We start from the raw sequence: 13955 nt of genomic DNA, 5'->3' as shown, positions 1-13955 counted from the left end.
AGGTCACAGCGGTCCGGACCTCTGTCATTTTTTAGAGCTTAAAATAAAATTGGAAACTGAATACTAAACTGTATAAAACTCAGCGGTTGAGAAGTCTTCCGAGCTGAGAGCATGCTTAATTCAGTTTAAACTTTGTATGCGCTGTACCTTGTATCCGCTGTGTGTGACAGCTGCGTGGGTGAGCCAATCCAGTAAGCATGTATTATTCCTTTAATGTAGAATTATTAATGTATCCTACATTTCCAACCATAACTTATTTATACATATAGCTTCTTTCTTACAGCTATTATTAAATACAGCTGTATTTAACTATTATTATTATCAATTCTTGGCTTCCATTATCTATTATAAATGTAACTTTTATGGGGTTGTCTTTTCACCTTGGTAACACTAAAGCCCCCTTCACATGATCAGGGCTAAAGCGCTCTGCGATAGCGCTCACATTAAGCCCCCTTCACATGATGAGAGGCAGAGCACAGCGCAGGCCCACGTCATCAATGTACAGTAGTATATACAGGGTTTATGAAGATGAATGGACAAACCAATAGGTCTTTATTCTCGACGCAGCGAGTTCAAGACCAGTCTGCCTGATATGTTCTGAGACCTAACCCTAACCCTATATATATATATATATATATACTGTAATCTGTACATGATCAATAGACATTAAGTGAAAACTCAACTACTACAGAGCATGTTTCACTTTACTTTAATAGTCCAAATTATAGTTAATATACAACTGAAAGGCTCCAGACAGGCACTGTCATATGATATGTTGTGTGGTGTCAGGTTTTAGGTTGGTGATAATCATGTGTTACTTATTTGAATACTTAACATCACACAGTAGACATTCATTTGAAATATTATGGATATCCTATTAATGTGTAAGACAAAGTCAGCTGAAAATATGTAGAAATGAAGGTGATAGAACTTCAAATCTCATCTCAGAGCTCACCGGACAAGTTAAATCTCACTTTACACAAATGAGATATGTAACACGATAATGTACTGAAACATGTCATCGAAGTAAATCTAATATAATAAACACAACTAGCAATATAAACACAAAACTACATAACAACAAATATTCCAATTCTAGATCAAATATGCATCAAAAAGGCAGATCGTTCAGAAATCAAAGACCTTTATGCAGCCTTCAAACCATTAAACCCATTGTTTAAGTATCATCAACAGCAGAATGGAATAAAACACGCTTGTATATAAAACAACAGCATAGGAGCGTGTCACTGAAGCTAAATAAAGTGTTGCAGGTATATTGCAGCATATTGCTCAAGTCATCTGGATGTGATAAAAAAAAGTATTGTTCAGTGACACTCACTTCCAGTAGTGGGAGTTAAAGAGTTTGAAGGCCACAGGAACAAAGGACTTCCTGTGGTGCTCCCTTGCACTCCTCCTGGCCAAGTGTGGTGCTGAAGGTCCTCCTCTGTTCTGGGGAGTAGGGCGGGTCACCCTGTCAAGGAGAGAGCGGCGTTGGGACAGCGGCCTCCCTTCTGCGGTGGCAACCAGGGGGGTCCGGTTCCACCCCCCCTTCCCAAACCAAACTGGCCTTCCTGGTCCGTTTGTACGTAAGCAGACTACTTCTAATGGCTGTGCACGTACAAACGTGCATAGCGATGAAGCTATGCACGTTTGTACGTGCATAGCGATTAGAAGTAGTCTGCTCGTGGTTGATCCTTAAGAAATCGGTTTGTGTACACAAGCCCTTTATGCAAGCGAAGTATCATCAAATGGCTCATAAATCGCTAAGCTCCTGTCCTGGGACTCTAAGTGCATATTTGGCAACCCCTAGCTCAACCCACAGGGTGGTCACTCCTGAGTTGGGGGTCGCTGTCTGTGTGGCCCGTGAAGGCCTTCTCAGACATTAATTGCTGTACAGAGTAGGTGGCCTGGACTTGTTGACCAGACCTAGCCTAATGCTCACTGTCTGCACAGGATAACAGTATCGGCGTGGTTTATCACTACTCATCGAGTAAAGACATGCATGGTACTGTTTAGCTCACGTCTTACATGGCTTTGCGGTTGACAATCAGATAACACCAAGAGGTCAGCCCCATGCTGTGAAGGGACTGCCCAGTAATTCTTAATCTAAGATTCATTGAGAGTCGTAAAAAGGTTGAGAGATAAAAACTCTTATCATATAAACATTATGCATCGTTGAGAAAACTGATCCTCAAGGTTTGGTGTTGTAATCCACCTGACTGAAATAGTGTGTGTAGTGTGTGTGTGTGTGTGTGTATGATAAAACCTGATAAACCTGATAACCTCTCGCTCATATTATTAATAACTTACTTATTAACAGCATATCTACAGTATAACGATCATTTTTAATAGTGAAAAGTATCGACCCCCCTCCTCCATTTAGACAAACGTGTGTATCTGAGTGTACACAATACTGCAAAACTACAATAGTACTTTCCGGGTGCCTCGTGACAAGAGTTTTGACACCTCTGAAGCCGTTAACCCCTGTCAGCTGTCGGTCAGTCGCCGACCCCCAGGGGCCCCTCTGATGGCCCCCAGGCCTTATATCTAATTTTACACTGATCTGTTCTTGGGGTCATCCATTCAATCTGTGTCGGTGGTGAGAAATGGATTCTCCCCCCTGCCCACCCCCCCCACCCCCCGCCCCACACCTTCTCCATCAAATCAGTTTAGAAGGAAAAAACTCTGAATCCAACACGCCAATAAGCGGACAAACCAAAGGAGAGACGTCATCGCTTTACCTTCCATTTTTTGAGTTGCTGAGATAAATGTGTGTGTAGTAGAGGAACATAATGTGTGTGTAGTTGAGGAGGTGAATGTGTGTAGTAGAGGAACATAATGTGTGTGTAGTTGAGGAGGTGAATGTGTGTAGTAGAGGAACATAATGTGTGTGTAGTTGAGGAGGTGAATGTGTGTAGTAGAGGAACATAATGTGTGTGTAGTTGAGGAGGTGAATGTGTGTAGTAGAGGAACATAATGTGTGTGTAGTTGAGGAGGTGAATGTGTGTAGTAGAGGCACATAATGTGTGTAGTTGAGGAGGTGACCGTCCAAAGCTAAGCACTTTCTGAACAATAAATCACTCCATATTCTTTATAACTCATTAATATAACCATATTTGTATTACTGTTCAGAAATCTGGGGAAACACATACAAAAGCTCCTTACAACCGTTGTGCTTTCTTCAAAAGCGAGCCATTAGGTTAATCCATACGAACACACTAATCAACTCATCATGCAGTCCAAAACTATCAAATTTCCTGATCTGGTTGAATTCAAAACTGCTCAAACAATCTTCAAAGCCAGAAATAATATGTTACCAAAAAAACATACAGGCAATGTTTTCTGAAACGGAGGGGGGTTCTAAGTTAAGGGGAGAGTTAGACTTCAAAGGTCCGCTGCACACGCACAACCAAAAATATATTTTGTATCAGCATCTACAGAGGTAAATTGTGGAATAAGTTAAGTGTGGAAGTACAGAAAAGCCAAAACATGAGACAAATATAAAGACATAAAGACAAAGACATCTTCACAAAGTACATGAATTTTTGAAGAACCTCTGTAACATGGACATATGTAGACTAGTTTTGTAATATACATGGTATTTGTATTTGTATTTATAATATTTATTTATATATGGAAATGTATAATATCCATATATGGTTATTTATAATATCTATATAATAGAATATATAATTATAGTAATTATTCATATTTAAATAATAATTTTGATAATATAGTAATTCTGTGTAAATATAGTTATTATAGCTTTTTTATTATATATACTGACATGTTAATAACTATACAGGCTACATTGATCTGTTAAGGGGTAGGACTAGATAAGTTTTTTACTTCCTCCTACCCCCTTTCGAGCATGTGGCAAGTGTGTCTGTTTTTGCTTTTGTTTTATTTATTCATCTACTACTATAATAACTTTGTTTTTATGGCTTACATGTTCGAAATAAAGACAATCAATCAATCAATGTGTGTGTAGAGGGGGTGAATGTGTATGAAGAGGGGGTGAATGTGTGTGTAGAGAGGGTGAATGTGTATGAAGAGGGGGTGAATGTGTGTGTAGAGGGGGTGAATGTGTGTGTAGAGAGGGTGAATGTGTGTGTAGAGGGTGAATGTGTGTAGAGAGGGTGAATGTGTGTAGAGAGGGTGAATGTGTGAAGAGAGGGTGAATGTGTGTGTAGAGAGGGTGAATGTGTGTGTAGAGAGGGTGAATGTGTGTGTAGAGAGGGTTAATGTGTGTGTAGAGAGGGTGAATGTGTGTGTAGAGAGGGTTAATGTGTGTAGCGGATGTGATTATATGCAGATGAAACTTGTTTTCTTCAAAAGAAAAGCATTTCTTTACTGCACTCTCTCTCTCTCTATCTCTCTCTCTCTGGCTGCCCCTCGCTCACTCAACCACACACACAAGCGCACATTTACGCACAACACAGTGGAGAACACCACACCAGGTAGAGATACATAGAGACACAGAGAGAGAGGGAGAGAGAGAGAGAGAGGAGAGAAAGTTTGAGAGCGAGGTGAGAGAGAGATGGAGAGAGAGATATATTACTAAAGTAAGGCATACTTTGGAAGCCATTCTACATTTTGCTCACACCTATATCCTATATTCTGTGGATTATTGCTGGGGTGAAACAATCAAATGAACTATAAAACAGTAATAATAATATTCATAACTATAATAATTATGATAAATAATGATTCATTATTTTGGGAGTGTGTGTGGATGATGGCTAGTTTAAGCAGCCTCACCTGGCACAGTCAGACTGACTGGACTCACACACCTTGCACAACTGGGCACATTGATTGCACAATGTGCAAAAAGGTGTGCAGCCTCGCCCAGTCCAATCAGTCTGACTGTGCCAGGCTTAAACCAGCCATCATCCACACACACACGCACACACACGTTAATTATCAAGTAAATGAAAGGATCTGTTGACCATCATAAAACATGTTGGTTCCCAAAGAAGGCCATGCTTCATAATCCACCCGGCCAGTGCTGACCAATGCTACAACGCCGTGCCCGCTCTGTGAGCAATCGCCTGCTTTCTTTGCCTTATTTATCTTATTTCATAAACACGCATTTAGACAAGTGGGGGTTTGTTAGAAAGGGCATAGCTATATCTCTCTGACTATTAGTGAGTGAAATGCCCTGTAAGAATGTTGTGCTTTCTGCCCCCACCTCTGTATAAGGCGAACACTCCCAGCTCATTCTGACCAATAGGCACACCAGGCCTTATATGAGAGGAGGGGACTTGATTTAGGATAATTAGCATCAAAATTCTGCGTTATTCTGCATTCTCTCTTTACAGCACTAAAACCTACAGCAGCTTCAAACTAAGGTCTGAGTAAAACAGGGCTAGTAGGCTCGCTGTAGCAAAGACCTCCTACCGACATGTCAATCATTCCTAGAGAATAGTATCGGGAACTGATACTGTTAGTCCAAAAACTCTAACCACGGCCCCAGTGGATAATATCGAGGCACGCACTCCAGATATCCAACACATACACTGTTTAAGAGACACCCTGTTGAAGAGACTATTATGTGAAGAAATATTAGGTTAGCAGCAACTGGTAATGAGCAGAGGAATGAACTCGCAGCTGTCAGGGCCCCTTCCCAACTCTGCAGGCACTGGACCGTGGCTTTCTATAAGATAATCATTAGAGAGGACTTAGAGAGAGAGGGGAGAGAGAGAGAGGGAGAGATGGAGGGGAGGGGGGCAATAGAGAGAGAAGGGGGGAGAGGAAAGAGAAGGGGGCTAGAGAGACTGACAAAGAAATAGGAGAAAAAGGGAGATGGAGAGAGTGAGGGAGGAGAGAGGTGGGGGGAATGAGGAGAGAGGGGGGAGATGAGGAGAGAGAGGGGAAGGAGAGAGAAAGAAGGAGACGTCACATCAGACACTAATTGTCTTTTTCTTGGGCTAATGATCAGAAAAAGAGAAAAATCTGTAATTTTGTAGTTTATTGGAAAAAATATTTCAGTATGCAAAAACCAGCTATTTGAAATCCCTCTTTCCATAATTAAATTACATAAATATACAAATTGAAAAAGTATAATTATACAATGTTGAATTTACAATTATGATACAGACATGTTGATTACACTGCCCCACCTTTTTACAATGTCAACTCAACAGAACGTAAGTTATGACTATAAATTTTGACAGTCACATGATGTTCTCGATGACAGGTAGATCATTCAAGGTACAGACCTTGGTGACGGTCTGTTGGAGGTGGACAAAGATCTTTTTCCATTGTCACTTTCTTGTTTCATCCTTATTTTACAGTAGACCACTAGGGTATGCCTAGCAAGGCTATGAGGTAGATAGTGGCATCTAGTGGCAAACAAATGTATGTGTAGCAGAGCTGTTGCTTAAACACAAGCACAACCTCCGTTTCTGTCCCTTTTCATCATGACAATTTACGGGTCAGGCAAATAATATCCCAAAATCTGAATCAAAACATTTGGAACAGGCAACACAAGATATATATATATATATATAATTATTATTAATAATATTATTATTGAGCATTATTATTATAATGCACTTTGAGTACTTTGAAAATCACTCAACAAATGCAATGAATTAATATCATTACACACGATGTGAATATAATTCAGTCCAATGTAACAAATGAATCTAGTTTCATCGCAGAGAGAAGGTGTGTCTACGTGACTCTGAGGAAGCAGTCCTCCACCATGTCCTCCACCTGCTCCACCAGCGCTCCGTACTCTGCAGGGCAGACCCTGGGCTGCTGAGCGCTGCCCTCCTCCACGCACCGGACCACCTGCTGGTGGACCCCCGGCCCGGACCGCGCCTGAGACCCCAGCATCTGCAGCTGCTCCAGGGGGTCCTCGGGGGCCGGCTCAACCTAGGATGGGATGAGATGGAGGTTAAGTGAGGGGAGATAATGTTGGGTTAGGTTAGGTTATTTTAAATTATGTTACGTTATACTAATACATTTATTTGAACTAAAGTTTAAAAAGATTCAGTTTGTTAATTGCAGCCGGAAATGTGGGTGTCATAGCAGTAGAATTACAGTACAAAATAATTATTAAAAAGAGACACGTTTAACGAGTCACAGTCCCCTGTGACTCGTTAAATGTGTGCCCCCTGTCTTACTATGGATGATAGGTAATGCTCCATGTTATTTAACTTCCCTAGTTTCTGACTCGTGGTCGGTTCTTTGGGTGACAGCAAAGAACTCAACAACAAAGATATCTAAACATTTTAAATCTCCATCTTCGCATTTTAACTAAAGTGACAAGTCGGTCTGCAGTCCCGTGTACATCGGGCAGAGAGCAACAGCCAAGCCCAACTTGTACTGCAACATGTACTGCAGGCAGACGTGCATGCAGACGTGTGAGCTAAAGTGTTAACTCTAGTGATCGACCGATGTGTCGGCCGGCCGATATTTGAGGGGGTTTTTTCGTGTATCGGCTGAATTTTTCACCAACTTATTATTATTATTTTTTAAATATTTTTTTTCCCCGGCATGATTAACAGACAGTTCAATAAATGTTCCTTTTTTAAATTGAGACTTCTAACATTTGTTATCATCAGTGTCATTTTTATGATGTCAATTGAGGGAGCAAAAGCAGTATCGGCTCCAAATCTCGGCTCAAGAAAAATCGGTATTGGCGTATATCGGTCATCGGCTAAAGGCTGATGAAAAAAAATCCATATGGGTCGATCCCTCGTTAGCTCACCTGAAGCGCGCCGAGCACCGCCGGCCCGAACTTCCCGTAGTGCGCGGTGGAGCAGATCACCACCGGCGCCCGGCCGTCCTGCAGCCGGTCCGCCACCGCCTTGGCCACCGCCGTGTGGGGGTCCATCAGGTACCCCGTGCGCCGGTGGACGTCCCGGATGACGGCCGCGCACTCCGCCTCGCCGCACCAGCCCGCCCGCACCTCCTCCCGCACGGCGGCGAGGAGCCGGGGGGGGGCCACGAAGTGCTGCTCGCTCTCCAGCCGGGCGTACAGCTCCGCCACCAGGCGTCCGTCCCCGCCGCTGGCGTGCCACAGGAAGCGCTCGATGTTGGAGGGCTTGAGGATGTCGATGGCGGGCGAGGCGGTGACGGCGAGCGGGCGGCCTCGCAGGTCGAACGCGCCCGTGTTGATGAAGTCGGCGATGACCCGGTTGCGGTTGGAGGCGCAGATGACCTTCCCGACGGGCAGGCCCATGCGCTTGGCGTACAGCGCCGACATGGCGTTGCCGAAGTTGCCGCTGGGAATGCAGATGTCCACGGGCTCGCCGAACCGGACCACGCCCTCCCGGAAGAGGGACAGGTAGGCGGAGGCGTGGTACACCACCTGGCGGGCAACAAGAGGAGAACCGTTAGTCTTTCAAACCTGGACCCATTAACCCTATTGACCGATCATTTTGGGTCTAAGGGACGTATGCAAAGGTTGATTTTTGAGATTTACTTACAACTAGATTATTCTACTGAAGCGAGACTTGGTTGCAGACAATTACAAACAGACTGTGATCAAGCGAAAGGGAGGAAAAAATGTGATCTCCATGTAGGGATCCTTTCCATGATGATAGAATATAAGCGGAGCCTGTCAGTGGTGAAAACAAGCACCTTGAGAAGAAGTACAACAATGGGCGGGCGGCGGCGCTATTGCCCCAAAGGATTACATCGCAGCCCACTTGTGGATTACTGCTGCAGCATTCCTGCTGCAATACTGGACCAATCTTATCTCCAAAAAAAGTCATCCATCCATTAGTCCCTTGGAGCAGAGACAATTGGTAAGTAGGCTCCAGGTTTGGACACACAGGTCATAGGTGGCGGGGACATGGTACAGTATTAACTACACAACAAGCACGAGTGATCAGGTAAAATAGAGAGAGTGGATCCATAGTGGACCCATATAGGCCCACATACAGCTAGCTAGGACGGCTCTAATCCCCAACACCCAGGGGCCGCTGGGTTCCATCCCCAACGTGAGTGACGCCTCACCTGCGGCAGCAGCCGAGCCCAGTTGATGGAGTTGGCGGTGCTGAGCACCGTGCCGTACTCCACGGCCAGGTGGCCCGCCAGCCCGCCCTCCCCGAACATCCTCTTGATGGAGCGCTGGCAGAAGTCGAAGTCTGCGCGCACGCTAACCGCCCTGGCGTTGCCCTCGCGGTACGACGCCATCTGCAGCTTCTGAACGTCGCTGACGCCGTCCTGGGGGTAGAACACCAGAACGCCCGTCCTCCCCCGGCCCTCGCCGCCGCCGCCACCACCACCACCGCCACCGAGCCCGCCAAAGCCGCTGAGCACGGCGCTGCCCGTGTCCCCGGACGTGGCGACCAGCACCAGGAAGTTGCAGTCGGGCGGGAGGCAGTGGGAGAAGAGCTGGGGCATGAGCTGCAGTGCCAGGTCCTTGAAGGAGGCGGTGGGGCCGTGGAACAGCTCCTGGATGTACTGGTTCCCCTCCAGGTGTCTCACGGGCGCCACCGCCGCGCTGGAGAAGTTGCCGCCGTACGCCCGCGTCGTCATCGCCCTGAGGTCCACCGCCGGGACGTCCGACGGGTGGATGCACTTCTCCAGCAAGGCCGAGGCCAGCTCGGCGTACGACATGTCGGCCAGCCTCAGCCACTCCCGCGCGTCGATCTTAGGGAAGCCCCCACGGGGGACGTAGAGGCCGCCGTCCGGGGCCAGACCCTCGATCACCACGTCGCTGAAGTGTGTCCTGCTGCGGGCGGAGGACTCAGAGTCCCCGCCGCCGCCCCGGGTCGACACGTAGGTCTCCGCGTCCGGGTGGTGGTACCTCTCCACGGCGCGCACCACCTTCTCCGCCACCTGCTCCACGGTGTCCCCGACGCCACACAGCACCCTGATGTCCAGCCACCGCTCGTAAAACTGTTTCCTGTAGCCCAGGATGTCCTTCATGGACGCGCCCGCCTCCTGCCCCACGATGCGGTTCACCTTCATCAGAGACAGACGCTGGAGGATGTCCTCCGCCGCCACGTCCAGGTACACCACCACCCCGCTCCGCGCCACGTGTTGCATGGCCGCAGCGTGCAGAGGGTTGGAGCCGCTCAGGGAGACGACGCTCCCCGCCGCGGACAAGCCGCACAGTGCTTGTCCCTCTTCCTCCAGGAAACAATCACCGCCGACGGCCGCCAGCTTGGTCGCGACGGGCATCCTCCACGCCTTTTCTAGGACGTCGTCATCGACGTCGATGGCGGGCAGCCCGAGTCTTTGGGCGACTATCCTCCCCACGGATGTCTTCCCTGCTCCGGGCGGGCCCATGAGCACGATGTTCTGGTCTCCGAGCCAGCAGCTCTTGGTAGAAAGCCATGATACAGTAGCGGCTGATGGGGGACTAGCGTTGTAGCGTCTGACAGCTCCGAGTGCAACACGGCTGGCGTTTAACCAACGCATTGGGCTTGCCTGTGAATCGTATAGAGCTATAAATTATGACATTATTTGTAAAGTGTATGTTTTACCAGAAATTTCGATCTCCTAGTGTTTACGTTGCCCGTTGTATGCCAGCCGCGACCGACCAAAAGGACGTCGCAATTCCCTCCATGGAGAACCCCTAGACATAAGTCTGCTCTGATTGTAATTTATGGCGATAAACTCATCAATAAAGCACCTCTACGGACAGCTTGGGTGATCCTCTTTGTATCGCAGGCCTTTGGTTTCGGAACAATATGAGTTTTTCATGTGTGAGAAGCTCTCCTTTAGGAAGTCTGTGAAGTTCGGTCACCTCGGAACACTTTGAAGAGGATGACGCTTCAGACTTCTTGACAGAACACTGCTCATACATGACGAACATTGATATATCAGAAACCAAAGACAGATACAAAGAGGATGACGCAAGCTGTCAGTCGAGGAGCGATATTGGTGAGTTCATCACCATTAAATGCAATCAGATAAGACTATTACTACTACTACTATACAGTATACAGATAAGATATTTTCATGAATAAGCTACTCCGTGGAGGGAACTGCGGCCAAGACGACCTCTGCGGCTAAAGTCAATGCCATGTAGTTTTGAACGGTTCCACGCGTGACTTGTGTTCTACTTACGTTATGTTGTTGTACTTCACTGACCGCTAAAACACGTGTCTAATAACGGTACAGAAGGAAAACCGAGGCTTGTTTACTGTCCGGTGTGCAGACCCCGCCCCTCTATTCTAGCTACGGTGTCGCCGTGCGGTCAAGCTTAGCTAAAGTCAAACATAAAAAAAAAAAATGGGATTGTCGCTTAGATTGTCCATATAATCATTATTGTAGTAATTAAGTAATTACAATTCAATGTGTAAAAAATTTGATTGCAATAGCTACTCGGTTTGCTCCCCAAAGTGTCCTAGCAACCGTATCCCAGGGTGCGTGTTTGCAAACAAACCAAGTCCCGCCTCCCTGCAGCGAAGAGGATCGCCCATTTGTGTCACAGTGCGTTTAATTCACCTGAACCACCGTTTACTGTACGTTTACCTGAACCCTGCTGCGTCCATGGAGTATCCACCGGAGAGCATCCATGCCCTCATCCCCACGGAGGAGGTTAGGATCGAGAAACCTCAGAGGTGAGGTCAAACCCTGTTGTATAAGCCTGTCTGTCTGCCTGCCTGTCTGCCTGTCTGCCTGTCTGCCTGTCTGTCTGTCTGCCTGTCTGCCTGTCTGTCTGCCTGCCTGTCTGTCTGCCTGCCTGTCTGTCTGCCTGCCTGTCTGTCTGCCTGTCTGTCTGTCTGTCTGTCTGTCTGCCTGTCTGTCTGTGTTTACATTTTAAAGCAGAATGAATAATAATCAATAAGTCAGAAGTCTTCCCAATATTGCAGTTTTCTGCCTTCCACATTTGGAACAATAACACATTTTTTCATCAAAACTGATTGCATGTCCAGATATACTTCCCGGTTCAGGACAACAGTGAAGGAGGAAAAGAAGTCGAGCAAAGATGCGATGAAGACGATGGGGCCTGCGAAGATGGAGATACCGTCTCCAGACAAATACTTACAAAAGAACTCCAGAGAACACAAATCAGCTGAAAGTAAGTGGAAGAAGCCGTTGTAGGATTTAAATCGTATTCTGTATACCAGTCATAGGAACGATATGACTTTTGTTTCTCTGGAAAACCTTTTCTTAGTAGTAGGTTTTCTCGTTTGCAGTCTACTACTATATTTATTCTTTCACCATGTTATACTCTTATTTTTGTCTTGTTTTCTTGTTTTCTTCATCATCTAATGTTGAACACTCTCTTCATGTATACTTAAACATGACGTAAACATATATATATATATATTTATTTATTAACTTACTCAGAGAAAGCGTCTACTAAAGCCGGAGAGCAGAGCCGCACCCACAGGAAGCCGGCCGTCCCCACCAGGTCCGACGTCCCTCTGATGGGTCACCACAGCAACAAGGATTTTGTGAAGACCAACATCATGGAGACCACCATGGCCGAGCCCAGGAAGCCCCAGCCCACCTATGCCGACACCAACCGGGGCCACAGGCAGCTGCTGCAGGACTCGGGGCTGGTGCCCAAGTACATCAAGAAGAAGGTAGAGGAGGGGGAGCGGCGGGGAGGCCTGGAGATGATGACTTGCTACGGGTTCAGGGGGAGACCCACAGGCAGGGGAAAAGGGTCTGGATGTAACATTTTCATCGTGGTGGTGGTCTGGTGAATAACACCAATTCATGATGTTGGTTTTGATGGGTTTTCTATTTGCCTATTCCTGCGTGGTTGACTGTATGGTTTGGAAATTCAACTTTAAAAGCGTTGGTATTTTGGTTGTAGCCTTTCATAGGTCAGAGAACAACAACGATGAATTAAAAGATATTGCCCACTCGAAGCAATTAACGGCAAGACAAAAATAAAAACAAAAATCGAATTTCAAATAGGCTTTCTTTCTTTCTTTCTTTTATCAATATTTCTGTTGTATATTTCATGTATTGGTATAAGTCTATGGCTGTGTCACTCATCAGGAGCCCGACCTGTCGTCCCCCTTCTGCCCCCCCCCCCCCCCCCCCCCCCCCAGGACTACGGGGAGACCCCCCAGTACCTCCACCAGCGCAGAGAGGAGGTGCAGAGGGCCCAGCAGGAGTACGACCAGTACGTCAGCGACAGGATGAAGGAGGGAGCCATGAAGGTGTTGTCTGGGGAGGAGCGCGGCTCCATCATGGCGGTAAGGGCCGGAGCGCCGAGTCCTCGCCACGCCTTGTCGCCTCGTCGGTATAAATGTAGGCCCAGAGTTGGACCAGTGTCGGCTAAAGGCGGTTGATAGACCATCTAAATGGCCGAATTTGGAATAACAAAGCAAAGTAGATCTCCTTATTTTCACCAACAGTGGAATTTCAACAACTGTTTAAGATGTATATTCTTTAAATTACTTTATTATATTTCATATATTTAGTATTTTATTCTTGCAGAATATGTGTTGAACACATGTCACGTGGCATGTGGCTATAAGTGCGTGATATCAATTGTAACATAGTTATAATACCGGCCTGACAGGGTACAGGTTTGGTGGTTATATATATATAGTAAGTACACGGTGTGTTGAGGACCGGGTCTCCCCGCTGCACCGCAGGGCCTGAAGCAGAACTGGGAGGAGCTGAAACGCCAGTACCAGGGCCTGTCGATGGTCACCGACACCATCACCAAGAAGCACCGCAAGGAGCGCCTGGAGCACGCCATGCTGCAGCTGGAGAACCACATCGGCATGTTGGAGCGATACACCACAATCTACGTGGCCAACGACTAGCACCCCTTAGTGCTACGAATAGGCTTTATCAATCCTGATCGTGACGTTGATGTGTGATATGGAATTAAACACGACATGGGCAGAGGTTGAATGTCTTATGTTCTTTTATTCTTCCTTTTTTTGCATTGCCAAAGCAAAATGGATAAAATAAGATACAAAAAATAGATGGTGAAATGTTAAATGTTGACGTAAATGTTTAAAGAACAAGACAATAACCATTTCAACAGGTGATGAAAGGAACCTCGA

General features: G+C 46.4%; 2 protein-coding genes across 2 annotated transcripts; one reads left to right on the top strand and one right to left on the bottom strand.

The window, feature by feature from the left end:
• Positions 1 to 6634: 6634 nt before the first annotated feature.
• On the bottom strand, positions 6635 to 11126 carry thnsl1 (threonine synthase like 1). The gene is made up of 4 exons (XM_084475003.1): positions 11038 to 11126; positions 8974 to 10395; positions 7721 to 8323; positions 6635 to 6882 (listed from the first exon to the last, which is right to left on the bottom strand). The coding sequence occupies exons 2-4, from the start codon at positions 10384 to 10386 to the stop codon at positions 6679 to 6681; spliced, it is 2220 nt and encodes a 739-aa protein (XP_084331129.1). The 5' UTR covers positions 10387 to 10395; positions 11038 to 11126; the 3' UTR covers positions 6635 to 6678.
• Positions 11127 to 11463: 337 nt separating this feature from the next.
• Positions 11464 to 13709, top strand: enkur (enkurin, TRPC channel interacting protein; the record flags this gene model as incomplete). The annotated part of the gene is made up of 5 exons (XM_084474883.1): positions 11464 to 11534; positions 11850 to 11995; positions 12268 to 12506; positions 12984 to 13130; positions 13536 to 13709. The coding sequence occupies 5 exons, from the start codon at positions 11464 to 11466 to the stop codon at positions 13707 to 13709; spliced, it is 777 nt and encodes a 258-aa protein (XP_084331009.1).
• Positions 13710 to 13955: the final 246 nt, after the last annotated feature.

This window comes from Micromesistius poutassou, assembly GCF_964030765.1.
Source record: "Micromesistius poutassou genome assembly, chromosome: 11".
NCBI lineage: Eukaryota > Metazoa > Chordata > Actinopteri > Gadiformes > Gadidae > Micromesistius > Micromesistius poutassou.
The sequence above is the reverse complement of the archived record's forward strand: the minus strand, read 5'-3'. Positions and strand labels throughout refer to the sequence as shown.

Bases quoted from the DNA above. Each gene is read 5' to 3' on its own strand.
- thnsl1 (XM_084475003.1), bottom strand. From the start codon at position 10,386: ATGCGTTGGTTAAACGCCAGCCGTGTTGCACTCGGAGCTGTCAGACGC. The intron at 8,324-8,973 runs GTGAGGCGTCAC...GTTGCCCGCCAG, and splicing joins GGGCTCGGCTGCTGCCGCAG to GTGGTGTACCACGCCTCCGC. The intron at 6,883-7,720 runs GTGAGCTAACGA...ATCCCATCCTAG, and splicing joins CGGTGCTCGGCGCGCTTCAG to GTTGAGCCGGCCCCCGAGGA.